Source organism: Halichoerus grypus, chromosome 10 (genome assembly GCF_964656455.1).
Source record: "Halichoerus grypus chromosome 10, mHalGry1.hap1.1, whole genome shotgun sequence".
Classification (NCBI taxonomy): domain Eukaryota; kingdom Metazoa; phylum Chordata; class Mammalia; order Carnivora; family Phocidae; genus Halichoerus; species Halichoerus grypus.
Genome location: NC_135721.1, coordinates 30,987,030 through 31,013,981, shown reverse-complemented (window position 1 = coordinate 31,013,981; position 26,952 = coordinate 30,987,030). Strand labels below are relative to the sequence as shown.

The following is a 26,952-nucleotide window of genomic DNA, read 5'->3' as shown; positions in this document are numbered from 1 at the left end:
CCCTCCCACTTCACTAGTCCACTTTCACCTAAATTGTACTATTCACCCTTTAGGTTTCAGCCTTAATCTTCCTTTCCAGAACACTAGTTTAACTTAGGCTCCTGTTTAACGTCTGATGGCATCCTTTATTAAGAACAACAGCAATAGGGCGCCTGGGTGGCTCAGTTGGTTAAGCGACTGCCTTCGGCTCAGGTCATGGTCCCGGAGTCCTGGGATCGAGTCCCACATCGGGCTCCTGGCTCAGCGGGGAGCCTGTTTCTCCCTCTGACCCTCTCCCCTGTCATGCTGTTTCTCTCTCTCTCTCTCTCTCTCTCTCAAATAAATTAAAAAAAAAAAAAATCTTTAAAAAAAAAAGAACAACAGCAATAGCTAGAGCTAACATTTACTAAACATTGCCTGTGTACTGGTACATAATATAGGAAGGATTAAGTAATTTACTCAGGATTACAGCCTGATAATTGAAAGAACCAAGATTTGAATTTAGACAGTTTAGCCCATGCTTAACCTCTTCACTACTCTGCCTCTTCTGTAGTTATTTTTGTGGTTATTTGTTTAATGTCCTGTTCCCCTCCTGTCCTTCTAAGCTCTGTGAGGGCAGGGACTGTGTCTGTATATATTCCTGGTATCTAGCACAATATCTGGTGAACACATGCCTGTGTGCATGCTCCTTATTTGGGGAATAGCCTCTTTTACTCAAAGTCTGAAAATGGATAACATTTCCAGGTGGATTCACAGATGACATTAACCATTTTACCTTCTAGAAATGAAAGTATAAATGTGAAGAAATCCATTTAGTTTGTCTAGTAATCAACTTACTGTGTTAGTGATGTACAGAGAAGTTTACATTTGAAAAAGCTTTTCCTTCTGCTTTTCTGCCTTTGATTCACTAGGTTTTAGAATCTGACACTTTGAGGTTAGTGGCAGTCAATTGGTGAATTTTATTAGAAAGATATTCAAGTTACAAACTGCCATCTGTTGGCATTTTTAGGAGAACTACCAAAGAATAGACAGTAGACACACCTGTATTATGAATTGCTCCTCCAGCTTTAAAGATGCCTCTTAAAATGGGATTAAAACTTCAGAAGGATAGGATGTATGGGAGCACTATGGGAAAAAACTGGGAATTTTATAGAGAGCTCCTCCTTGTGTCAGGACATCACTGATAAGGGATTTCTGCCACAGTTGGAAGACTCGAATATGAAGATTAAGAAAATGCATGAAGAACTAAAAAACCATCAGAGATTCTTTTCTTGAATCAGTTCTTTGTTTTATTGGTGGGAACTGTGTTATCACAAAAAGTAATAAAAGATTTGTTTTGGAAGACCATACTTATTGTTTTTAAAGCAAAACAAATGCAAGATGATATGAATTTGGCACTTGACACATGTTTGGAATTTGTATATAGTTATTTTCTGTGGGAAAGAACTTTGAACACTGTCTTTCCCATGGCTAATGTACACACAGCAGAAAAGCAATCATAAAACTTTTATTTAAATGAAAATTAAATATAATGAAATTTTAATTTATATTTTATTTTGTATACACATAAAAATGGCACAATTATTTTCAGTTCAGTTTTTTGGGGGGGTGGGTAGGGAGAGAGTGGTTTGTTCATTTTTCTCCCTTTTTTCTTCCCTTCCATCCATATCCCTGCTCTCCCAGGACCTCTAACCCATGTTAAATAACCTATGTTATTTTATTACATATTTTCATCCACATTGTCATGTTCATGTACAAATGTATATTTATAATACATTGTGCACACACGCGTGCACGTGTACCTGGTTTATTTGAGCATTCCCTGTACTTTAAATTTTTCTGTCTTAAGAATACCTTGGGCTACTGGGTGGCTCAGTAGGTTAAGCATCTGCCTTCGGCTCAGGTCATGATCCCAGGGTCCTGGGATCGAGCTCTGTGTCGGGCTCCTTGCTCAGCGGAGGAGTCTGCTTCTCCCTCTGCCCCTGCTCTTGCTCTCTCTCTCTCTCTCTCAAATAAATAAAATCTTAAAAAAAATACCTCATGGAAGTCTATCAAATGGCATAGCTCTAATTCTTTTTAATGGATACATAGTTGTATTAGTTTGCCCGGGGCTGCCATAACAAATTAGATGGCTTAAACAACAGAAATTTATTTTATTGTAATTCTGGAGGCTAGAAGTCTGAGATGAAGGTTTTGGCAGGGTTGATTTCTTCTGAGGCCTCTTTCCTTGGCTTGTAGATGGCCATCTTCTTCCCGTGTCTTTGCATGGTCTCTCCTCTGTGTGTATATGAGTCCAAAATTCCTTTTGTTACGAGAAAACCAGTCAGATTGGATTTGGGCCTACCCTAATGACCTCATTTTAATTGAATTGCCTCTAAAAAACCTTTCTCCAAATATAGTCACATTGTGAAGTGCTGGGAATTAGGACTTCAACATATGCATTTTTAGGGGACACAGTTCAGCCCAATAACAATACTATTCTACAAAATATTACTATTTAACTCATAATGATATAGCTAATACTATATAGAATTTAACAGTGTGATTCATCCATTCATTTCATAAGTACTCCATGAACAGAATTCTTGTTCCTCTGATTTATCCTAATGTGGCTAGGGATTCTGGCTTCTGGAAAAGAATGCAAGAAGACTGGTAGTGGGCCAGGAGTGGAATTAACAGGTGACATGCTAGTTACTGTAAAGGATACAGGGAGGATACAGACCTGGCTCTGTTGGGGAAGAGATAATTTCTGGATTAACCACCAGTTATGTGACATGATACATTCATTAGTTATGTGTAAGTAGAGTGTTTTATGTACTTTGAATAATAAGACATTAAATTCATGGAAACCTTAGATGTACTAAAAAAGACTATCACATGTACTGGAGTTACATTTGTGGTTTCCCCTTTTTTAACATATATATTTTTTAAAAGTATTTGAGAGAGAGAGAGAGAGAGAGTGTGTGTGTGTGTGTGTGTGTGTGTATGTGTGTGAGTCGGGGAGGGAGCAGAGGGAGAGGGAGAGAGAAAGAAGCTCAAGCAGACTCCCCACTGAGTGCAGAGCCAGGCTCTATCCCGTGATCCTGAGATCATGACCTGAGCAGAAACCAAGAGTTGGATGCTCAACCAACTGAGCCACCCAGGCACTCCATCCTTGATGTCTCATTTCAGTGGATTGAGGTTCAGATTAAGGTTTCCAGTTTTTTTAAAATAAAAGCACGTGGCTGGAGCCCTGTTCTTACTAAAATACAAGGTCTGTGTGAACTTTGTTTAATGTTGAATCTCTGACATTTAGAATAATGTCTTGCTAACACAGCAGACCTTCAATAAATATTTGAGTCCAGTTGAGATAGAAAATAATTTTTTCCCTTCTTTTTTTAATGTTCTTATTCCCTCCCCCATTGATAAATATAAGAAAAGGGACATACTTAGACTAAACATAAGTCAAGGTTTTAATCCTATCAGAGTAAAAACTAGAAATATGAATCCTGTGGTTTCTTAAAACACAGTCAACTACTTTGTTGCAGTATTTGCCAGAGTGCTCTTGGTGGGCCTGGAGCTTAGACACAGCCCCCAAAAGTGGAGCTTCTTCCTTATTAAAAATCTTTTTCTGTCTCCCTTGCTGGGACTCCAGTCACATATATGTTAGACTGCTTAATATTGCCCCACAGGTCATGGAGGCTTGTCCATTTTTTTCGGTCTTTTTTTTTTTTTCCCCTCCCCTGTCTGTGCTTCATTTTGGAGAGTTTTCCTTCTGTGTCTTGAAGTTCCCCTGTATTTTATTTTGCAGTATTCAATCTGCTGTATTGTCCGTTTCAGATATTATAATTTTATCTCTAGAGGTTTTATTTAGATATTTTTTTGTGTCTTTTTCCTCATCATGTTCATATTTTTCCTTTACATTATTAAGCATATGGAGTATATTTATACTGCCTATTTTACTTATTATTCTATTTTTTTCATCGTGATCAGTGTACTCTTTAATCCCCATCACCTGTTTCACCCTTCCCCCCACCCACCTCCCCTCTGGTAACCATCAGTTCTCTATAGTTGTCTGTTAATGGTTTGTTTCTTTTTTTCTTCCTTTGCTTGTTTGTTTTGTTTCTTAAATTCCACATATGCATGAGATCATATGGTATTTGTCTTTATCTGACTGACTTGCTTTGCTTAGCATTATACTCTCTAGCTCTATCCATGTTGTTGCAAATTCAAGATTTCATTCTTTTTTATGGCTGAATAATATTCCATTGAATGTGTATACCACATTTTCTTTATCCATTCATCTATGGTTGGGCACTTGGACTGTTACCATAGTTTGGCTACTGTAAATAATGCTGCAATAAATATAGGGGTATTTTTGTATTTTTGGGTAAATACCCAGTAGTGCATTTCCTGGATCATATGGTAGTTCTATTTTTAATTTTTTGAGGAATCTCCATACTGTTTTCCATAGTGGCTGCACGACTTTGCATACCCATCAACAGTACAGGAGGGTTCGTTTTCTCCACATCCTCACCACGCTTGTTGTTTCTTGTGTTTTTTATTTTAGCCATTCTGACAGGTGTGAGGTGATATCTCATTGTAGTTTCGATTTATGTTTCCCTGATGATGAGTGATGTTGAGCATCTCTTCGATGTGTCTTTTGGTCATCTGTACGTCTTCTTTAGAGAATGTTCATGTCTACTGTCCATTTTTAAATTGGATTATTTGGTTTTTTTGGTGTTGAGTTGTATAAGTTCATTATATGTTTTAGATACTAACCCTCTATTGGATAGGCCATTTGCAAATATCTTCTCCCATTCTGTCAGTTGCCTTTTAGTTTTGTTGATTGTTTCCTTCATGGTGCAGAAATGTTTTATTTTGATGTAGTCCCAATAGTTTTTGTTTTTGTTTCCCTTGCCTCAGGAGACATATCCAGAAAAATGTTGCTGTGACCAATGTCAGAGAAATTACTGCCTTTGCTCTCTTCAAGGATTTTTATGGTTTCAGCTCTCACGTTTAGGTCTTTAATCCATTTCAAGTTTATTTTTGTGTATGGTGCAAGAAAGTGGTCCACTTTCATTCTTTTGCATGTACCTGTCCTGTTTTCCCAGCACCATTTGTTGAAGAGATTATCTTTTCCCATTGTATATTCATTCCTCCTTTGTTGAAGATGGGTTGACCATATAATTGTGGGTTTATTTCTGGGTTTTCTACTCTATTCCATTGATCTATGTGTCTGTTTTTGTGCCAGTACCATACTGTTTCGATTACTGCAGCTTTGTAATATAACTTGAAACCTGGAATTGTGATACCTCTAGTTTTGTTTTTCTTTTTCAAGATTGTTTTGGCTATTTGAGGTCTTTCATGATTTCATACAAATTTTAGGATTGTTTGTTCTACTTATGTGAAAAATGCTGTTGGTATTTTGATAGGGATTGCATTAAATCTGTAGATTGCTTTGGGTAGTATAGACATTTTAATGATATTTGTTCTTCCAGTCCATAGGCATGGAATGCCTTTCCATTTCTTTATGTTGTCTTGAATTTCTTTCATCAGTGTTTTATACTTTTCAGAGTACAGGTCTTTCACCTCTCTAAGTTTATTCCTAGGTATCTTACTGGTTTTGGTGCAATTGTAAATGTGATTGTTTCCTTAATTTCACTTTCTGCTACTTCATTATTAATAGGAATGCAACAGATTTCTGTACATTGATTTTGTATCCTGTGACTTTACTGAATTCATTATCAGTCTAGTAATTTTTTGGTAGAGTCTTTAGGGTTTTCTATATATATAGTATCATGTCATCTGCAAACAGTGAGAGTTTTACTTCTTCCTTACAATTTGGATGTCTTTTATTTTTTTATGTTGTTTAATTGCTGTAGCTAGGACTTCTAGTACTGTGTTGAGTAAAAGTGGTGAGAGTGGACATCCTTGTTTTGTTTCTGACCGTAGGGGGAAAAGCTCTGCTTTTCACCATTGAGTATGATGTCGGCTGTGGGTTTTCATATAAGGCCTTTATTGTGTTGAGGTATGCTCCCTCTAGACCTACTTTGCAGAGGGTTTTTATCATGAATGGATGTTGTACTTTGTCACATGTTTTTTCTGCATGTATTAAAATGATCATATGGTTTTATCCTTCCTCTTATTGATGTGACGTATCACGTTGATTATTTTGTGAATATTGGACCACCCTTGCATCCTGGGAATAAATCCCACTTGGTCATGGCATATGATTTTTCTTTAATGTATTGTTGGATTCAGTTTGCTAATATTTTTTGATGATTTTTGCATCTATATTCCTGAGAGATACTTGCCTGTGGGTTCTCTTTATTTGTGGTGTCTTTATCTGGTTTGGGTATCAGAATGATTCTGGCTTCATAGAATGAATTTGGAAGTTTTCCTTCCTCTTATATTTTTTTGGAATAGTTTGAGAAAAATAGGCATTAACTCTTTAAATGTTTAGTAGAATTCTGTGAAGTCATCTGGTCCTGGACATCTGTTTTTGGGGAATTTTTTGATTACTGATTCAATTTCATTGCTGGTAATTGGTCTGGTCAAATTTTCTGTCTTTCCCTGCTTTAGTTTTGGTAAGTTTTATGTTTCTAGGAATTTATCCATTTCTTCTGAGTTTTCCCAATTTCTTGGCATATAAGTTTTTATAATATTTTGTTAACAGTTGTTTGTATTTCTGTGGTGTTAGTTGTTATTTCTCCTCTTTCATTGGTGATTTTGTTTATTTGGGTCACCCCCCCCCCTTTTTTTTGAGTCTGGCTAGAGGTTTATCAATTTTGTTGATCTTTTCAAAGAACCATCTCCTGGTTTTATTCATTGTTCTATTGTGTTTAGTTTCTATATCATTCATTTCTGCCCTAATCTTTAATATTCCCTTCATTTTCCTTCCTTTTGCTGGTTTGGGGTATTATTCTTTTTTCTAGCTCCTTTAGATGTGAGGTTAGGTTGTTTATTTGATATTCTTGCTTCTTGAGGAGGCCTGTATTGCCATAACCTTCCCTCTCAGACATTTTGGACTGTTGTGTTCTCATTTTCGTTTGTTTCCATGTAATTTTTGATGTCTTTGATTTTTTTTTTTTTTTTTGGTTGACCCATTCATTGTTTGGTAGCACATTATTTAACCTCCATGTATTTGTGCTCTTTTCAGATTTTTTTGTGGTTGATTTCTAGTTTCATAGCATTGTGGTCAGAAAAGATGCATGGTATGACTTCAGTTTTTTGTGTTTTGTTTTGTTTTTTGAATTTGTGGAGACTTATTTTGTGGCCTTACACTAGCTATTTCAATTTCGCTGTCTGCTAATTCCATCATCTTTGCCATTTTCTGGGTTCAGTTGATTAACTCCTCTTCTGCTTTTGGGTTATATTTCCTGCTTCTTTGCATGTGCTGGTAACTTTTGATTGGTTATAGAAATTGTGAGTTTTACATTGTTGGGTACTGGATTTTGTTATATTTTATGAATAGTGTTATATTTTGTTCTGACAAGTAATTAAGTTATTTAGGGTAAGTTTAATCCGTTTGAGACTTGCTTTAAGCTTTGGTAGAGCAGGTCCAAAGCAGGCTTTTGTTTTACTACTGAGACAGTATTTTCCTGAGAACTTTACATGATACCCCAGGTGTTAAGAGATCTTTCCACCGTGGCTGATGGGAGCATGAACTAATCCTACTCCTGTGTGAGCTCCAGGAATTGTTTTGTCTGCAGCCCTTTTGGTGTTTCTTTCCTGGACTTGGGGAATTTTTTCTCACATGTGCATATCAGTATTCAGCCATAGATTTGAGGGTACTCTGCAGATCTCTGGAGCTTCCTCTGTCTTGGGAAGTCCTCTCCATTTTAGTGCCCTATTGCACATATTTAGCCACCTTGCCCTGCATGATTTCTGTCTCCTGAATTTGAGATTGCTGGGCTCCCTTGAGACCTTGTTCTGCTCTCTCCCTGCTCAGTGGCCTAAAAACTGCCTCCAGGCAGAAGCTGACCAGTTAGAGAGTTCACCTCATTTGTTTCCCTTCTCTTTAGGCATCATAGTTTGAACTTCCTGTTTCCCAGTATCTGAAAATCTTTGTTTCATATATTTGGTTTTATAAATTATTCCAAGTGGGAATAATGCTTTTACCAATTCCCTAACAGGTAACAGTTTTTACCAGGGACCTGTTCCTTTTGTTGCAACTGCTGGAAGTGGGTAGGAAAACCAGAAACTGGGGAAGGGAGAGTTATTAGAGGCAGGCAAAGTGGTGAGGAACATTAGGAAACTAAATGACCTGTCCTCTTAAATGTCAACACCAGGAAAGACAAAGACTGAGGAACTGTTCCAGATAGAAGGAGACTAAGGAGGCATGAAATTTGAATGCAGTAGATGATCCTGACCAGGAAAAGCAGTCTCTATAGAGAACATTGTTGGGACAATCACTGAAATTTGAAAAAGATCTGGAGATTAGAGAGTAGTATTATATCAATGTTAGTTTTCTGAATTTAATAGTTTTACTATGATGATGTAAATGAAAATCCTTGTTCTTAGGAAATGCACACTGACTCACTGAAATGTTTGGGGCAAAGGGGATGATGTATGCAAATTGCACTCAAGTAATTATGAAGAAATATTATACACACATACGTGTATGTAGGTATGTTTATATGTATAGAGAGACAAGGACAGAGACAAAGACAGAGACAGTAGATGATATAGCAAATATGGCAATATCTTAAAAATTGGTGAATCTACATGAAAGATATATGGGAATCCTTCCACTGTTTTTGAAACTTTTCTGTGAAAAGTTTTTGAAAAAAACTTTTTCTTCAGAAGCAAGTTTCTGAAACTACTTGGAAACTTTTCTGGTAAAAAAAAAATTATATTTGTGCTTGCGTGTTTTTGTATGGAGAATCTCTGGAGGAATAAATAAGACACTGATAAAAATTGTTACCTATTAGGGAATTGGTAGAAGCACTATAGCTATTCATTAATTGGTCTTCTCAAAATAGTCTGAGTTTTGCAGCATTTAAAGGTCTTGGACAATGGTTTTTGTTTTGCCTTATCTTCATCTGCTTGCTGCTTGGTTGTAGGTGCTACCAAGATTCCATCCTCTCCTTCACTGCTCTATGGTCTTAACCCTGGAGTGAGAGATTTTATCCACCCTTAGTTTGTACTATTTCCTGTGAGTGATTGGGTGAACTCCAGATCCATGTCTTTGGCCTTAACTTCTTTCTTGAGCTTTAAGACCTGGGTAGATTTCTAGTTATTCTCAGGTAAATTAAGAGTAAATTTTGATTATTACATTAAGATACCTTTTTAAAAAAATTATTTGTCTGTTCTTCTTTATTCTTTCATTAACATAGATCTAGTTTTCCTTTGCCAAAAATACAGAGGAAAATGAGGAAAAAGACCCAGTAACACAAGTCTAACCTAGAGCAAAGAATGTAAGTTCTGTGAGGACTAGAACTTTGTCTTTTCTGCTTTTCCCAAATGCCTACTACACTGCTGAGCATATATGTGGGCTGCTCAACAAATATTTGTTGTATGAATGAAAGAATTGTAAGGGGAAGGTTAGAACTACCAAACATTCTATCAGGCTAATGTGGTCTATAGTGTTAACTCTGATGTTTATATAGTAGTGTTTGTTTTATTTCTCTTCCTCCTGCGGTTTGAATCATTTTGCTATTCTCCCATATAAATTTAGATTTTGAACAAGTTTTGTAAAGTACCTAACTATCCTGTCCCTTGGCTACATAATAGCTGAGGGCTTAAGTCCTTATTTGATTTGATTTACATTAACATTTACATGCGTAACAAGGCAAAGAAGTCGGGCACCTGTGCTTAATTAGTCCAAAACTTGATTATTCTTAGTACTTTGTCAGCTTTTTGAACTTTTGATGTGATACATTGTACTTTCGAGCTATTTTTTTTTTTTTATTTGAGGCAGAGAGAGAACAGGAGCATGGGGAGAGGGGCAGAGGGAGGGGAAGGGCAAGAAGCAGACTCCCACTGAGCAGGGATCCCCACGTGTGGCTTGATCCCAGGACCCTGGGATCATGACCTGAGCCGAAGGCAGCCGCTTAACCAACTGAGCCCAGGTGTCCCTCAAGCTATTTTGTAAGGCAGCCTCCTTAGGTGGGAAGTTAGGATACCAAGTCACTTCTGGCTCTTTCTTTCCAACACTTAAGATTTTATGATTGTATGTGTTTGTGTTTCCTTTCTTCAGCTTTACTCTTAACTCTTAAATAGGTATTATTGTCTGTATCCTTTTTATATAACCTAGGAGAGTATTCTTTATAGAGAGGGTTCAATAAATGTTTTTAATAAAAAATCCAGAAACTTGTGAATAGTCAGATACTATATTTATGAATTAAAAATCAGGGAAATTGTCAAAAATTTTATAACATGGATTAAATATTTGCAAATATTTAAAAATCAAAAATCTCCTAAGATAAATAGAAGTAATCTATACATATAAAGTTATAGAACCTTTTATTCTTATCTTAATTATATATACATAGGCCTAAACACAAGTTTTCTTCCCCCACCAAAGTTAACAAATTTTGGTTCCATTTTTAGAATTTTAAATGAGATTTATGAGGAAGTCAGTACAACCCAATTTTATTAGTTGTGTAATTAATCAGAATGAAAGACCAGGATTTCTTCACTATTAATTGATGTTTCCATAAAAATTACAAAACAGACAAGTAACCAATTAAATTCTGACTACAGAACATAGTATGGATTTTACTTCATTAATAAATGCAGGAAAAAAAGACTAAGCCACTTTACAGTGTCACTGTGTAATGTCTTTTTCTAATTTTGGTCAATTTGTTAAATTTCTCATTCCCATTTAATTCCATTTAATTGAAATTAAAAACAAAAAGAATATTTTGGTTTTTAAAAAAGCTTTTATGACCAAACAGAAAGAATATTTGGGTTTTTAAAAAAGCTTTTATGACCAAAATCATCAGAACTTTTTAACTTAACAATTATGAACATTCTTTGCTAACAAACAAGCACTATCTTATGTTATTGCTATGGAAAAATTATTCTGTAGGTTGTATTTCAACCTTTATTGACAGATAGTAGATTCTAATTTGGTTAATACTAGGCTATTATTGCAAACATTTACAGTTAAGAACTTGTAGGGGTGCCTGGGTGGCTCAGTCGGTTAAACGTCTGTCTGCCTTTGGCTCGGGTCATAATCTCAGGGTCCTGGGATCAAGCTCCGTGTCAGGCTCCCTGCTCAGCAGGGACTCTGTTTTCCCTTTCCCTCAGCCCCTTCCTCCTGCTTCTGCTCACTTGCTCGCTCTCAAATAAACAAATAAAATCTTGAGAAAAAAAATAGAACTTGTAAAATCTCATATGCCTGTTTGCCAGGACCAGGTTCATAGTTGCATCAGTTTATTTGTTTTGCTCAATCTCATCATCCAAATTAACAATAAAGATATTTTGTTACTTGTAAAAGTTATATATTATTTATATTTTGTAACATTTATTGAAGAAAATACTTAAAACTTCCAAGACTAGAAAAATAGTTTTAAATATTACTCATAATCTTTTAATTTAAAAAAATTTTTAAGTATATCATACATTTAAAAGAATGCATGTAACTTACACATTCAGTTTAAAATGAACACCTAGGTACATAACACATGGTTTAAGATATAATTTATTTCTAATACTTTAAAAGGCCCCTGTGTTTCCCTACCTAATTGCATGTCCTCTCCCATCACCTGGAAGTAACAATTTACTGAGTTTTGGATTAATCGAATCCAAAACATTTCTTTACAGTTTTATCACAAATGTATAAATTCCTGAACGATGCATGGTTTGGTTTTGCCTTTTTTCTGATCTTGATATAAATGGAATCATATTTTTATATTAATCTGTAACTTACATTTTTGCCCAATATTATGATTTTGAGTCATTTATGTTATTCTGTGTAGCTTTTAGTTCACTCATTTTCATTGATATAATATTCCATTTTGTGAATTTACTACAATATTTATCCATTCTGATGTTGCTAGACATTGGAGTTGTTTCCAAGTTTTGCTTTTCAAGCATTACTTACTGTTAACATTTTTTTAAAGATTTTATTTGAGAGAGAGAGCATGAGCAGGGACAGAGGGATAGGGAGAGGCAAGACTCCCCACTGAGCAGGGAGCCCGATGCGGGGCTCAGTCCCAGGACCCTGGGATCATGACCTGAGCTAAAGGCTGACGCTTAACTGATTGAGCCACCCAGGCTCCCCAGTATTCTCAAACTTCAATCCAAAAAGGTCATGTTGTTTATTTCCACCAGTAATGAATGAAAATTCCCATTTCTTCACATCTTCACCAACACTTGACTCTCAGACTTTTAAATTTTTGTCAAAATAGTAAGACCTGAAATTATATTTCATAGTTTTAATTTATATTTACCTGAATACTTTACAAGGTTGAAGCTGAGCACCTTTGTATTATTTATGGAGCAATTGTGTTTCCTCTTACATGAAATGCCTTTACATGTCTTTTTACCCGTTTAAAAAAATGGGGTGTTTATTTTTATTAATACTTTAAAGTTCTTTATTTATCCTGGATATTTATACTTTGTAGATTATATGTGCTCCATTTATTTTCTCCCAGTGTGTGACTTAGCTTTGTACTTTTTGTGTTTTCTTTGATGAAGCAGTAGTTCTTAATTTAAGAAGTTGAATTATGATTTTTCTTTGTTTTGTACTTTTTGTGTCTTTTCAAAGAAATTCTTTCCTGCCTCAAGTTATAAAGATGTTCTTCTGTACTTTTTTAAAGGTGTCTAAATCTTTTGTTCATCACAATTATGTATTTGATCCATCTTTGATTTTTTTTTATATGGTTTGTATCTTAGTCCATTCATTTTCTATAACAGAATACCATAGACTTGGGTGACTTATAAACAACAGAAATCTATTTCTCACAGTTCTGGGACACAGGGAGTCCAAAATCAAGGCAGATTTGGTGTCTGATGAGGGCCTGCAACCTGGTTCTTAGACAGCCACTTTCTCTCTGCATCATCACATGGTGTGAGGGTCCAGGGAGCTCTCTGGTTTTTTATTTAGTATTGCTTTTTATTTCTTTTTTTTAGGTAGTGCTGTTTTAATGTATCTTTCTCCCCTCACCCCCAGTTTCTTACTTTGGATGGTTAGCCCATTCATTTTCATCCTTTCTTCTCTTATAACATAAACATTAAAGCTTTAAGTTTCCTTCTAGTACTACTTCAGCCACAACCCACACTTTTAAAAATAAACTTTTTACTTTACAACAGTTTTATATTTACAGGAAAGTTGCAAAGATAATACAGAAAATTCCTGTATATTCCTTACCTAATTTCTCCTTATTTTTTTTTTTTAAGATTTTATTTATTTGAGAGAGAACATGGGGGGTGGGCCTTGATTCCAGGTCCCTGAGATCATGGCCTGAGCCGAAGGCCGATGCTTAACCAACTGAGCCACCCAGGCGCCCCCTAATTTCTCCTTATTAATGCCACATGTCATTGTGGTACATATGTCACAACTAAAAAAATCAACATTAGTACATTATTATTTACTGAACTTGCCACCTTATTCACGTTTTGCCAGTTTTCCCCCCAGTGTCCTTTTTTGCTTCAGAATCCCACCCAGGATACCACATTACATTTAGTCATCTTGTTTCCCTTGCCTCCTCTGGTCTGACAGTTTCTCAGACTTCCCTTGCCCTTGATGCCTTTGAGAAGTCCTGGTCAGGTTTTTTGCAGAATGCTCCTCAGTTTGGATTTGTCCATTGCTTTTCTCATGGTTAGACTGAGGTCGTTGGTTTTTGGTAGGAAAACTACAGGGGGAAAGTGCCATTTTTTGTCACAGCATATCAAAGGTACATGTTATAAACATGACTTGTCATTGTTGATGTTAACCTTGATCACATGGTCAAGGTAGTGTTTCTTAGCTTTATCCACTATAAAGTTATTCCTCCATCTCCCATCTTCTACATATTGTATGGAAATGGATTGTAACTGAAGAGTATAGTATTAAGTACGCCTCCTCCAACTTGCTTCTAAAGAATATGGAAAAGGTAGGGGAGGGAGTAACTTTATAGTTACTATATATGTGTATATATATAGGAAATACCGGGCGCCTGGGTGGCTCAGATGGTTAAGCCTCTGCCTTCGGCTCAGGTCATGATCCCAGAGTTCCGGGATCGAGTCCCGCATCAGGCTCCCTGCTCGGAAGGGGGCCTGCTTCTTCCTCTCCCTCTGCTGCTCCCCCCGCTTGTGCTCTTTCGCTCTCTCTGTCAAATAAATAAATAAAATCTTTTTTTAAAGGAAATATCTATATTTCATATAGATATGAAAAGAGACAATCTCCCTTTATTTAGGAAAATAAATATATATTTATGTTTCATATATCTGTATCTATATCAGAATGGCCTCATAGATATTTATTTATTTTGTACTTTGGGTTATAATCCAGTACTCTATTATTTTCATGCTCAAATTGTACCAGCTTTGATCATTGAGAGCTCTCTCGTGTTGGCTCCTGTGTTGTTTTTCCCTTTCTTTCATTCCTTCTTTTTTCCCCCTTGTGTCTTTTTGACATACCCATCCTTTTGGTTTTTGAGCACTTCTTTACTTTCCAGTACTGCAGCATGCTCTAGGCTCATTCTGTATATTCCTTCCCCAGACCTAGAATCAGCATGTCTCCAAGTAACCCATCTTTCTCTTTTGGAGAATGGTGTTAGAAACCAACATCAGGGCACTGGATGTACTCGTTGTTACTGAGGTATGTATATGTACCTTTAGGCCCTTTTAGCGACTGAACTAGGAAATACATGTACTTAACAGTACACATAGGCACATACTGTATGCACGTAATGGTAACATGTAGGTATATTGATTGATTTTTGTTGTTCTATTTGATAAAATTTGATTTTAGTGCCTTTTTTTAAGGCCTCATTTTAGGTTGTGGACAGGGTAGGGAACCTAGTTGAAGGTAATTTTATGACATTGATATCTTGTCTTTTTTATGAAAAGGTCTTTTTTTGGGACTTTGGAAACAAAATGTCCATGCCTTAAGGATTATTTCTGTCTTTTGGCTGGCTTAGTCGGAGTGTGTGACTCTTGGTCTAGGGGTTGTGAGCCCCACGTGGGGTGTAGAGATTACATAAATAAATCTTTAAAAAGAAAAATGTCTTTTTACCAAGACCCTTTTTAAGACAGAAATAATCCTTAAGGCATGGACATTTTGTTTCCAAAGTCCCATAACTGAACTGTTTAGAATATAGAATAAAATTTCCCTTAGCATCAAATATATTAAATGTGGTTTAATTTTTTTAGCATGGCCTACAGAAATCTTTTACATTGTATCTCTCCCCTACCTCACCTCCTACCATCTTCCCATCATGCTTCCTTATATTCTAATCATACCAAACTGCTTGGTATTTCCTAAACTGCAGTATGCACTCTCATATCTCTGTGTGTTTATTTATAGTATTCCTGCCAGATTGCCCTCCTTACTGATTCCATCCAGAAGATTTCCATTCATTTTTCAAAAGTCAGCTCAGGTTATAGATCTTCTATCAACCCCCCTCTTAACTTCTCCAGATATATTTAGGACTGACTTTAGGAGTTCCTTCTTCTATGTTAATATTTCTCAAAGTGTGATCTCAGGACCACTTGCAAGAATTTCCTCCGAGGTATTTTGTTACAGATGCAGATCGTGGGGCCCAACCCCAGGTCTTTGCAAAGGGAATAGTAGGAGTGGGGTGAATTTGCATTGGTGATAATCTCTGTAAGTGATACACAATGTTTTTATATCCCACTCCAGTATTTTTAAATGAAAAATTTAAAACATACACAAAGTAGACAGAACAAATCTTCATGTGCCCATCACCTGAAGTTACCTAGATTTTGCCACATTTACTTCATCTATCCACCTTCCTTTTTATTTTTCCTGAAGTACTTTAAAGCAAATCACATTCATCAGAGGTCATTTCCTCCCTGCATATTTCAGAATGCATTTTTTCTTATATAACTGTAATACCATTATCATAGTCATCAAAATTAACAATTTCTTGGTGGCACCTAATAATACCAGTCAAAATTCAAATTCGTCCATTTTTTCTGAGAAGTGTTGTTTTTGCAGTTGGTTTATTGGAATCAGAAGCCAAACAAGGACTGCATATTAAATGTAGTTGTTACATCTCTTAAATTTCTTTAATTTACGGACCCTCCTCTCCCAATTGACTTGCTGCAGGAACTGGGTCAGTTGTCGTGCAAGATGTTCAACATTCTGGGTTTTTCTGTTTACTTTCTTAGGGTAATATCTAACTTATATGTGTCATAGTTTCTGTAAATGGATGTTAGCTTTTGAGTCTTGATTAGATTTATTTTTAGCTTTTTTGGCAAGACTACTTCACAGGTGGTGCTGTGGCTTTACATGGCGTCAAGTCTGGCCCCAGTTTTAGTGACGCTAACTTAAAATTGATCGGCGATTCAGCACGCGACAGCCTTAGTCCTTCTTTATAAGGATGAACTCTTCATGTAATGGTTTCATCTGTTGATGATTAATATCGGAATTTATGTTGTTCAAGTTGCAAATGGATGGTTTTCAAACTCTGCATTCCTTTTGCATTTGTTACCTGGAATCCTTCTACAAGGAAGAATTCCTCACCAACTTGGGTTGTTTGGTTATCCTAGAGTCTAGTTCAGACAGGAAAAGAAGGGTGTCTATTAATTCTTTCAGGATAAAGAATTGGTGCCCCAGTTATTTCCAGTGCTGTTTAATGAGCTTGGTATTTTTTAAAACATCATTTTGACCTCATTGGTTTTTATAGATTCAGTGTATTTCACATGTCATCCTTGCGCAGGGGCCATGCTAATCTGCTCTGTATCATTCCAAATTTAGTATGTGTGCTGCCGAAGCAAGCACAGGTTCAACATATTTCTGTTGGTTAGAGTTGATTTGGTTTTTGAATTAGCCCATATTTTGCAAGTGAGGAGCCTTTTCATGATATTCCTATGTTTTGTTTTGTTTTGTTTTGTTTGTTATGACCCATTCACCTCTGAGAGCTTCCATGCTTTCTGGTACAATAAGATGTCCCAGGCTTATACTGTCATTTACAATTTGGTTTTGAATGAAGAGTTAAATGTGTGTTTTAAAAATTCTGTGCATGAATATTTCCTACTATAATTGAAAATTTCTTCAGATGGTATGAGATAAAATTTTTCAGTAACTGTATTTCTTATAAAGTTGTTGCTGTATGTTAGCTATATCTTTTTTCATTGCTTTTATTTTAAAAATTACAGTTTAAGATATCTTTATTTTTGTACATGCATCTTTTTGGCCATATGTAGTAGTCCAAAGCTACTTCTACAGTGTACACAGATTCTCAGATTATTTATTTATTTATATTTTGCTCATATGACCAAATATGTGATGAGTAGTCTTAAATAATTTTTACTTATTTCAGTTAATTTATTGCAATTATTAAACATTAGCAAAAGAGAAAAATCTTGAAAATTGGGTCTAAGTTATTTGCAAATATTCATTAAATAAGCCCTCTTCACTTCCTATAGTTATAACAGCTAGTACATTAATAAGTAAATATATCTCTCCCATAAACACCCAGTAGTTAGGTAGTTTTGCTACTTGAGTATTTGAAACACTAGTAGGGCAAATAATTCTCTACAACCAAAAAAATTAAATACAATAAAAATTTGAAAACCACTTGATAAAAAAACAATTTCAGCTTTGTTTCACTACATAAGCTTACACTGAGGTGTTCCAATTTGAATTTCTTATCTTTTCTGCAAAATATTATCCTCTTCTAGTATTTACTGGTTAAGTTGGTGGTTCTCTCCCCCAAAATAGTTATCCAAACACACATCCTCACTTTCCCACCTCCCACTGTTTCTGCCTTGGTTCAGGCCTCCACTGTTTCTTTTTCCAGAGACTGTAACATCCTTCCAACTAGTTTTGCTTCCTTCAGCCTCATCTTCATTTCAACTCATTCTTCATACTGATACCAGAGAGATTCTTCAGCAAAGAGATCTAATTATGTCAATGTCTTGTGTAAAACCCTTCAATTATTCCCTACTTCCCTGGTCACTTCCCCACTTCTTAACATTAAACGCAAGCCTGCCCTTCCCAGGCTTAGCCTTCCCTACGTGTGCTCTTTGACCCAACTCTTGAAAGTTTTCCCAACATATCATTTGGTCTTGGCCTCTATAGTTTTTTATATGCTAGCTTTTTTAGTAAAAGCCCTGTTTCCTTATATGATGCCTTTACACCTTATTCATTCTTTATGCCCCAGTTCATGTGTGCTTTACTTGGGAAGACTTTTTTTTTTTTTAAGAGACAGTGCAAGCTGGAGGAGAGGGGAGGGGCAGAGGGAGAGAGAGAATCTTAAGCAGGCTTCACACCCACCATGAGGCTCGATCTCACAACCCTGAGATCATGACCTAAGCCAAAATCAAGAGTCAAAAGCTTAACCGACTCAACCACCCAGGCACCCCACTTGGGAAGACTTCTGATATTCCTCAGACTCATCAGCAAGGGTCACTCTTTTTTTTCTTTTTTTTGGTCATCACTGTACCTTAAATATAACTCCATTTGAGCCCCATCACACTGTGTTAAGTCAGTTGTGTATATGTCTAGCTCATCTGTGAGCTGAACTCTTTGTGAGGGTAGATGTTATGTCCTTATTCCTCTTTGTGTCCCCAGCAAATAAGGGGAACTCTGGAAAGAAAAAAGATTGTTATATATATGGGCCTAAAGGCTAATTTACAGTCTCTAAGAAATGAGAAAATATTTTTAGTCAATTTAATTATAGAAAAGATTTAAGTTCTCTGATTTATTTTTGTCTCTTTTAATTTTTTTACAAAGGATTTTTGCTTTAATATTTAAATCTATGAATGAGGAAAGATAAGCACCTAAAACAAAATGTTGGCTAAATAATCATTGTAACATTGAGAAAGAAATGTAATGATCCAAATCTTTATTATTTGCTATGGTAAAGATTTTGAGAATACAAGTTTTATTTTATATTCTCCTGTTATATTTATAAATAAAAGTAGCAGATCTGGGCTCAAGATAGGACAAAATACACTCTAGAAGCCTTCCTAATTCTTCAGAGAGCCATTAGCTAGAAAAAGCTATGAAAAATTCATCAGAATTCAGCATAGTGTTTTCTGGCAGCTTACCCAAGGGGTTGCTGAATACACTTAGAGGACTCATGTATCAGACAACTAGGAATTGATATAGACCTGATCCCTTTGTTTTTACAGATTCCACAAAATCTGGCAATAATAGCCAACAAAGTTGCTTCTGAATCTGTTAGAAACCACTAGAGACAAAACGGACTGTCAAGATAGATGCAGGCAGGCTTTAAAGAAGGTTTAAAATTCAATGTTGCATCTTTAGTTGAATATGATGATTTTACCTTAAAAGAATTACTCACTGTCATGATCACATAAAATTCTTTTTTTTTTAAGATTTTATTTATTTATTTGAGAGAGAGAGAGCATGAGAGGGGGGAGGGTCAGAGGGAGAAGCAGACACCCTGCCGAGCAGGGAGCCCGATGCGGGACTCGATCCAGGGACTCCAGGATCATGACCTGAGCCGAAGGCAGTCGCTTAACCAACTGAGCCACCCAGGCGCCCGATCACATAAAATTCTTATTCATGGCTATCATTAATTCTTTAGTGAAGTTCTTATATTTGCTTCGCTTAAATTACCTAAAGTAATTATATTTTAAAAGTATATGAAGTTTTTGATATCAGTAAATGTAAGTATAAAATATAAGTTTTTTGAAAACTGTATATAAGGGAAAACCCACATTTGGTATATAAACCCAATTCTAAATGCTTACACACACACACACACACACACACACACACACACACACACACACACACACACACACACCCACACCCACACCCACCCACCCACCCACCCAGCCTCGGTGAATATCAGCTGTAGATGACTTCTGAAGGCTGTCATAAGATTTGGCAGTGTAACCTATTCTGTATGGTCTTGAATAATTTGGATCATTTGATCTATTAAATACCTTGAGTACCACTTAAATGGAATGGAACACTTTAGCTGTAACACTATCTCATAGAAAAGAAGTGTTTTTTATTCTGTCTGTATAGGAAATGTAGTACTACTTCTGTCTGCTCATTAAAGCTCTTAACAGCATCTTCCTTAAAAGAATAAAGAGCAAAGTCTGTATTTCAGTAATTGGTCTTCTTGTCTTGAAACATTTACTGTTGTCCATGCTTCTCAGTCAGAGGTTTTGAAGTATTATTTTTTTTAAGGAAGTAAAATAACTTATTAGTCTCTTGTATGAATGAACCTTGTGATCCTAATTTGATAGGTTTAAGATATGGTAAAGGGTAGGGGCGCCTGGGTGGCTCAGTCGTTAGGCGTCTGCCTTAGGCTCAGGTCATGATCCCAGGGTCCTGGGATCAAGCCCTGCATCGGGCTCCCTGCTCGGCGGGAAGCCTGCTTCTCCCTCTCCCACTCCCCCTGCTTGTGTTCCCTCTCTCGCTATGTCTCTCTCTGTCAAATAAAAAAAAAAAAATTAAAAATAAATAATAAATAGAATGTCCCCCTACACTGAGGCTGTCATACCCTGTCCGCTAGTGAGGTCTAGGAGGACAGACCAGACCACATGCTCTTGGCCAGCGAGTACTGTGCACTTTCCTCCAGAGATGGCTCTGCTGCTCTTTGTAGAGTTGAGCATATTTTAAAACATATTGTTTGTCTCCTGGAACTGATTTTTCTGCCATTTTTTAAAAGTAGGGAATAGGGGCGCCTGGTGGCTCAGTCGGTTAAGTATCTGCCTTCGGCTCAGGTCATGATCCCAGGGTCCTGGGATCAAGCCCCGCATCGGGCTCCCTGCTCCGCGGGAAGCCTGCTTCTCCCTCTCCCTCTGCCTGCCACTCCCCCTGCTTGTGCTCTCTCTCTCTCTCAAATAAATAAAATAAAATCTAAAAAAAATAAATAAAAGCAGGGAATAGTTGTGACCCCCATAGTGAGTGGCAAAGGATGCAAGTGACGACTATTGTGCTGGTTATTAAAATGTAAGTTCTACAGAGGCCAGTGGCCTGATGGGCCTCCAAAGAAATGACTGAGGAAAATGAAAGTAAAGATTATTAGGCATTTATGAATGAGTGACCACTAAGTTATCTTCCTTAAGCAGAGACAGTCGCAGATTGTCAAAAGTGACTATTTTGTGTCCTTTGATATAAGGTGACTTTGTATTCAACAAATATTTATCACGTTTGTATTACGTGCCCTGCACAGTGCTAGGTGCTGGTGTTAATTTTGGTGAATAAAAGAAATCTCTTTTGGATTTTATCATTTAGTAGGAAAGATAGAGTGAAACAAGGGCCAGAGACCTGTGAGAGGTCAGTTTTGCCCAAGCAGTGTATTGAGTAAATGTTCTAACTACCACTGGTTCTTGATGAAAACCATATAAACTGCATCTGTTATTCCCAGCTAGCCTCTCCCTCCCTCTCTGCATTCCCACACCTCAGGGTAACTGGTTTAAGAAAAAAATATATTGAAATTTGCAGTTAGGTATCTGAATCTCCAGGAGCATGTTAATAAGCACGTATGGTGTGTGTAGCTGGGAAAAAGGTTGAGAACTTCTGACTTCTGGGTCATAACATTTAAATCTGTACTTGCAAACCAGACCATGTTCTTGAGTACAGATCTACATTTTAATTACTTTGCTTTTTGTTTATAGGTCCAGGGGCAAGTTCATCCGACTCTTGAGTCTAGTGATGATGCTCTTCAATATGTTGAAGAATTAATTTTGCAGTTATTAAATATGCTATGCCAAGCTCAGCCCCGAAGTGCTTCAGATGTAGAGGTATGTTAAATTTTGCCTTGTATTTACTTCATATATATATATATATATACACACACACACATATATATACATACACACACACATATATATCTAATCTGTGTACTTACTGTAATGTCAGTAAAAGAGTTTGCTCTTCAAGTTCACAAAATATATATGTGGTATTAAAAAAATGAAAACTGGATTTATTCTAACTTTGTATTAGGTATAGGATAACTCATATATGTTTTAGCTGTCCAGTTATTCCATGTTTTGCTTTTCATCTAGAATGAACTTTTGTTGACCTCCAAACACTACTTCTTGATGCAAGAATTTTATACACACACACACACACACAGCTTTAAGAGTGGAATATGTTCAAGTGTTTCTTTTGTTTCATTTAAAAAAACATTTCATTTAGTGGTGCCTGGGTGGCTCAGTCCATCAAGTGTCTGACTCTTGATTTCAGCTCAGGTCTTAATCTCAAGGTCATGACTTCAAGCCCTGCTGGGCATGGAGCCTACTTAAAAAACAAAACAAACAAACAAAAAAAACCATGTCAGTTAATCTTTTGATCTTCACTTATTACATGTATTTTATCACAAACAGTGGCTGGGTAGGAGGTATATCTAAATACCCCAGGCCCTGCTTAGTTCCCCAGGGGGCAGAGAGATTGATATATGGGCATATCCAATGAGAAATTTCTGAAAGGAGTATCAGAGAACCTAAACTGGATGGGAAAAAAAGGTGAAATGTGTTAATGGCTACTATTTGAGTGCTTGCTAGAGTATCATGCACCGTTCTAAACACTTCCATGTTTTATGTTTTATTTAAAGTTTTTAATAACCCCATGAAGATGGTGCTGTTTTTTTCCCCTTACTAGAATGTAAGCTCCAAGGTTATTTTCCTTGTTCACTGCCGAATTCCTAGCACCTAGAACAATGTCTGGCACTAAGAAGGCACTCAGGAAATACATTGAATGAATAAATGTGGAAACTGAAGCACAGAGAGGTTAAGTAAATTGCCCTTGCCCAAGGTCACAGCTAATAAGTAGTGAAGCCAAGACTCTAACCCGGAAAGTCTAAGCTTTTTGGATGTACATTCCAACTCAGCCATTCTGCCAGGAGAGGGCAAGTAAACTGGAAAAACATGCAGGGAACTAGGGTATTGGATTTCCCAATAAGGTCAGAGAACTGATAACTCTAGAATACCTGAGTGAGAGAATTAAAAGAATAGATTGGGATCAGAGACAAAGTTATTGGAATTTAAGATTTCCTCAGTAACACAGTTACAAAGCAGGATGCGGCCATGTGATTGCAGCTGGGCTAGAAGCAAAGGTCCCCATGATGAGGTATTCAAGGAATTAAGAGGCCAGGATATTTTATGTGTCCTTAATATAGATGATAAAGTCACACAAGATGATGGCAAGATTTTACATGACCCAGAAACAGCTTGGGGAGTGGAAAAGATGTTAAATTTACCTTCAAGCAGGTTTTGGGACAAGGGCAGTTTTTGCTCTGGAAGTCTTCAGGGGAGATACGGATTTCAGCTGAAGCAAAGAGGTATTTAAAAGCATTGAATTACCGGGGTTGTGGATGTAGAAAAGATTGTGTGCAACAGAATAGTAATTCACTTTGATTTCTTAAGTAATTCAAAGTTGGTTTCATATATTTTTATCCCATTTTTCCCATTGAGTTATAAGGTCAGCTATCTTGTGTTCATGATTTCCTATAGGCACATAATTACATTGGGATTCAGAGTAGATCTTGAATAGAACTGGTTGCCTGACTCTTCTCATGAACAGTTCCGGTTCCAGTTGCTCTTTTGGATCCTAGTTAGGTTCTCCCACAGTGTTTGTGACATGCAACACTCAGCCTTGTGCCTGCTGTATGAGAACAGGGTTACAGATCTCATCTTGCTTATCATTCTGACGTTAGATGACATTCCAGGAATTTGCTGGTTGGTAACATTATGAACTCAAAATTCAGCTCTTTCTAGATAGCTTGTACTGTATACCTATGTTTGTCTAATTTCCTCCTTTTAACTAATGTAGAAATTAATATATAATTTTCCGATATTGAAGGAAATCTCCATGAATTCTTGAAAATCACTGAGTCTCTCAGTCTTTCCCTTGTGCAAATTTAACCAATATGTAGGTCCTCAAGACTCTAAATAATAAAGGAAATTTCATAGCTTCTTAGTACTCAGAAAACTGAGATATTGAAGACATATGTTTACCCTATACCCTATCTTGTTATTTTTAAGCACTTAATCTGGACCCTTAAAATAGATGTAGTCATGTGATATACCAGTGAACTGGCTTTGGGATTGGGAATGGTCGGGAAAGAGAACATGTGACAGTGATAGAATCAGACAGAATAGCAGTCAGTCATGCAATAGGCATTGTAATTTCAGAGTACTGTTACGTACATATATATGTCTTTACAACAACCCTGTAGAATAGTTAGTATTCTCCTTATTTTATGTTAGACAACCCTCAGAATGGTAGAATAGATTTTAAAAAAAGGTGGAAACCTGGGTCTTTTACATTCAGTAGTCAAATACGCTTCTTGTGCCATTCCTGGAAGGGTATTTATACAAGACTATGGACATGCAGAGATATTTAAGTGAATATAATGGTGTCTTAAATTCTTTAATCAGAAAATAATTTTTCATTTTCTCATTCATTAGGATTCTTTATTTCTTTAATACATTTATTTAATTTCTTTAATACATTTATAGAACTTTCTTTTAAAATAATAAGGGTCATGAATTTTGTGAGGCCTTCAAATAAATTTTGAGGTAAGAGATAATTCATCAAAATTTTTTTAAAAATTTGAGGGCCATATTAAAAACTGTACTTAAAAAAGATCAATCTGAATTAGTGCAATATATAAATTTTTAATCTTTTAAATAATACATTTTGATTACTTTAAAGTATAAACATAATTCAAAGTAGAATAGCAATTCTTGCTTAATATTTGGCCCCAAGGGGATTTGTTTTAATGAAAAACTAAAAGTGAGTTTTAGTTGCCCTATAGTTTTAGGAAAATAAATACTTCAAAAGTGCTTGAAAACTGATGGATTATATACACATCTATAATCTTGCTTGTGTTAATTAAGAGTTTTGGTAAATTGTACTACAGATAATCACAGATTGTGAACTATCATAGTCCAAATGAAAGGGATTTCGTTTTATTGATGTAGCCAAAATTCACTAATCCCTGCCACCAATATTTGAGTATCTACCATCTGTCAGGCAGTGTTTGAGATGAATAAAGAAGCATTTATACGAGTGCTCTGGGAATATAGAGGAGGGGTATGTATTTGTTTCTGTCTTTTCAAAATAATTTAGTGTTTAGAAGATAGGTATAAAGTTGCTCCAGTCTGGTTTATTCTCCCTGTCTTCATTTTCTGTATTTAATCTTTTTAAAAATAGAAGCAAAAATAATATTTTTTCCATGTCCCTGGTAAAGTATATTTTATTTAATTTCTTTTTTTTTTTCTTTAATTTCTTAGGTCTCAACCTTTCATAATTGTACTTGTTCTTTCCCTCTTTCTCTGTGGCTTTCTTGGACTAATTAGATTTTTTTTCTATGAGCTATATTCTAAAATTTAAGAAGTTTGCTTTACTTTTCCATTCATTTTTTTTGTTAACTTCTTTTCCTTCACATCCTAAAGAATCCTTATAATTTCTAATAAGTGTTCTATTAGATTTCCCAAGTAATTTCTATTTTCTACCTTTCTAGGATCCCCCTCCCCAAATTCTCCCACAGTATGCCTTTATTACTATTAATAGGACTTCAAAATACCTGTGGGTCTGAATATTTGCACTGAAGTATGTGTGTGGGAATTTTCACAGGTCCTAGAATATTTGTATTGGAAGTGATCTGCAAGGATATCTATTTAGACCCTTTTATTATGTAAAGGAAAAGACAGGATTCTGCTAATAAGAGACCGCTGAATCTCAAACCTAGCTCTGTATCTCAAATTTTTCCCAAAGCCACTAGATATTAGTGAAGATGGAATTTCTCATTTCAAACACATGAAATTATTAATCTTGAAGTAGCAGAGTAATAGAATTCTAATTCATGAATCTTTCATTGATCATTCCTCCTTGGGCTTTTTAAAAATCTTTAAAAGTACATAAAATAATCATAAAAATTTATTTTGCTCTATTAAATTTGCCACCCAAGAGGTAAAGTAATTCTTTCAACTTGGCCTTTTCACATTCGAGGCACCTTTTTTCTCTCTCTTTTTTTTTTTTTTTTTTTTTACCCTACCAGTCTTCTCCCATACATTCTGACCCTGGTTATTACCTCCTACCTATATAGTTGGTAATTTGATTCCAGTAATACACTAATAAGGAAGTTTAAAATGTATTTTTCATCAATATTATTTTCCCTTTCTTGTCTTCTCTTTTATCACTCCTGATTTTCTTTCCCCTTCTTTCTCAAGACAATAGATAAACCTGGAGTTAGGTGGATAGAACTGAGACAGGAAGGGACCACTGTTGTGTTTTCTTCCACCTCCACCCCTGTCTCCAGTTGGCCTCTGTGATTCCACCAATGACTTTTTTCTCCCCAAAGATATATGTTCAGTATATTTAGAGTTGTCATATTGAGTTCAGCTTCTCTTCTCTTCTGCTTTTCTTTCACCCCTCTACACCAGTGCTTTTTAAGGCTCTAGGTTATGACCCATTAGTGAGTCATAAAATCACTTTAGTGCTTTGCCCAACTAACATTTTTTACATGAGTAGAAAATATCAGTGCATTGCATATAATAAGGGCAGGTTCTGTTTTATGAACTTTATTCCAGTTTAGTATGTGTATGATGTTTAAGGATGTAATGTGAAATGTACTAAGAATTTATTTTTCTTACTGTGAGTTGAGGAAAAAAAAAATTAGCAACCCACAGGGCCATCCCATTATAAGGTTTGTACTGTGGTTCTACCCATTTAATTAACCACAGGTTAAACCCATCACTGAAAATTTTAATTAGAAGCCATAGTCAAGTTAGTCCTAATCTCTTAGTTATTTTTAGATTAGCAAGTCATTTCCTGGGGAAAAGGAAAAGCATTTTTGTTTTGGTTGTTCTTTCCACCCTATCTCCCTTCCCTTTTCTCCTTTTCACCTGCCAAACTCCCCCCAATATTTTGGACCT

The 26,952-nt window shown here is 36.0% G+C and overlaps 1 protein-coding gene and 1 pseudogene across 3 annotated transcripts in view; one reads left to right on the top strand and one right to left on the bottom strand.

The window, feature by feature from the left end:
- SOS1 (SOS Ras/Rac guanine nucleotide exchange factor 1) overlaps window positions 1-26,952 on the top strand; it is a 136,657-nt gene that overhangs the window by 38,309 nt on the left and 71,396 nt on the right. For all 3 annotated transcript variants that reach the window (XM_078056214.1, XM_078056213.1, XM_078056215.1), the window contains exon 2: window positions 21,688-21,813. In XM_078056214.1, coding sequence (XP_077912340.1) covers window positions 21,688-21,813 — 126 coding nt within the window. The remainder of the gene's footprint in view (window positions 1-21,687; window positions 21,814-26,952) is intronic.
- LOC118520134 (U6 spliceosomal RNA) lies at window positions 16,753-16,861 on the bottom strand (annotated as a pseudogene).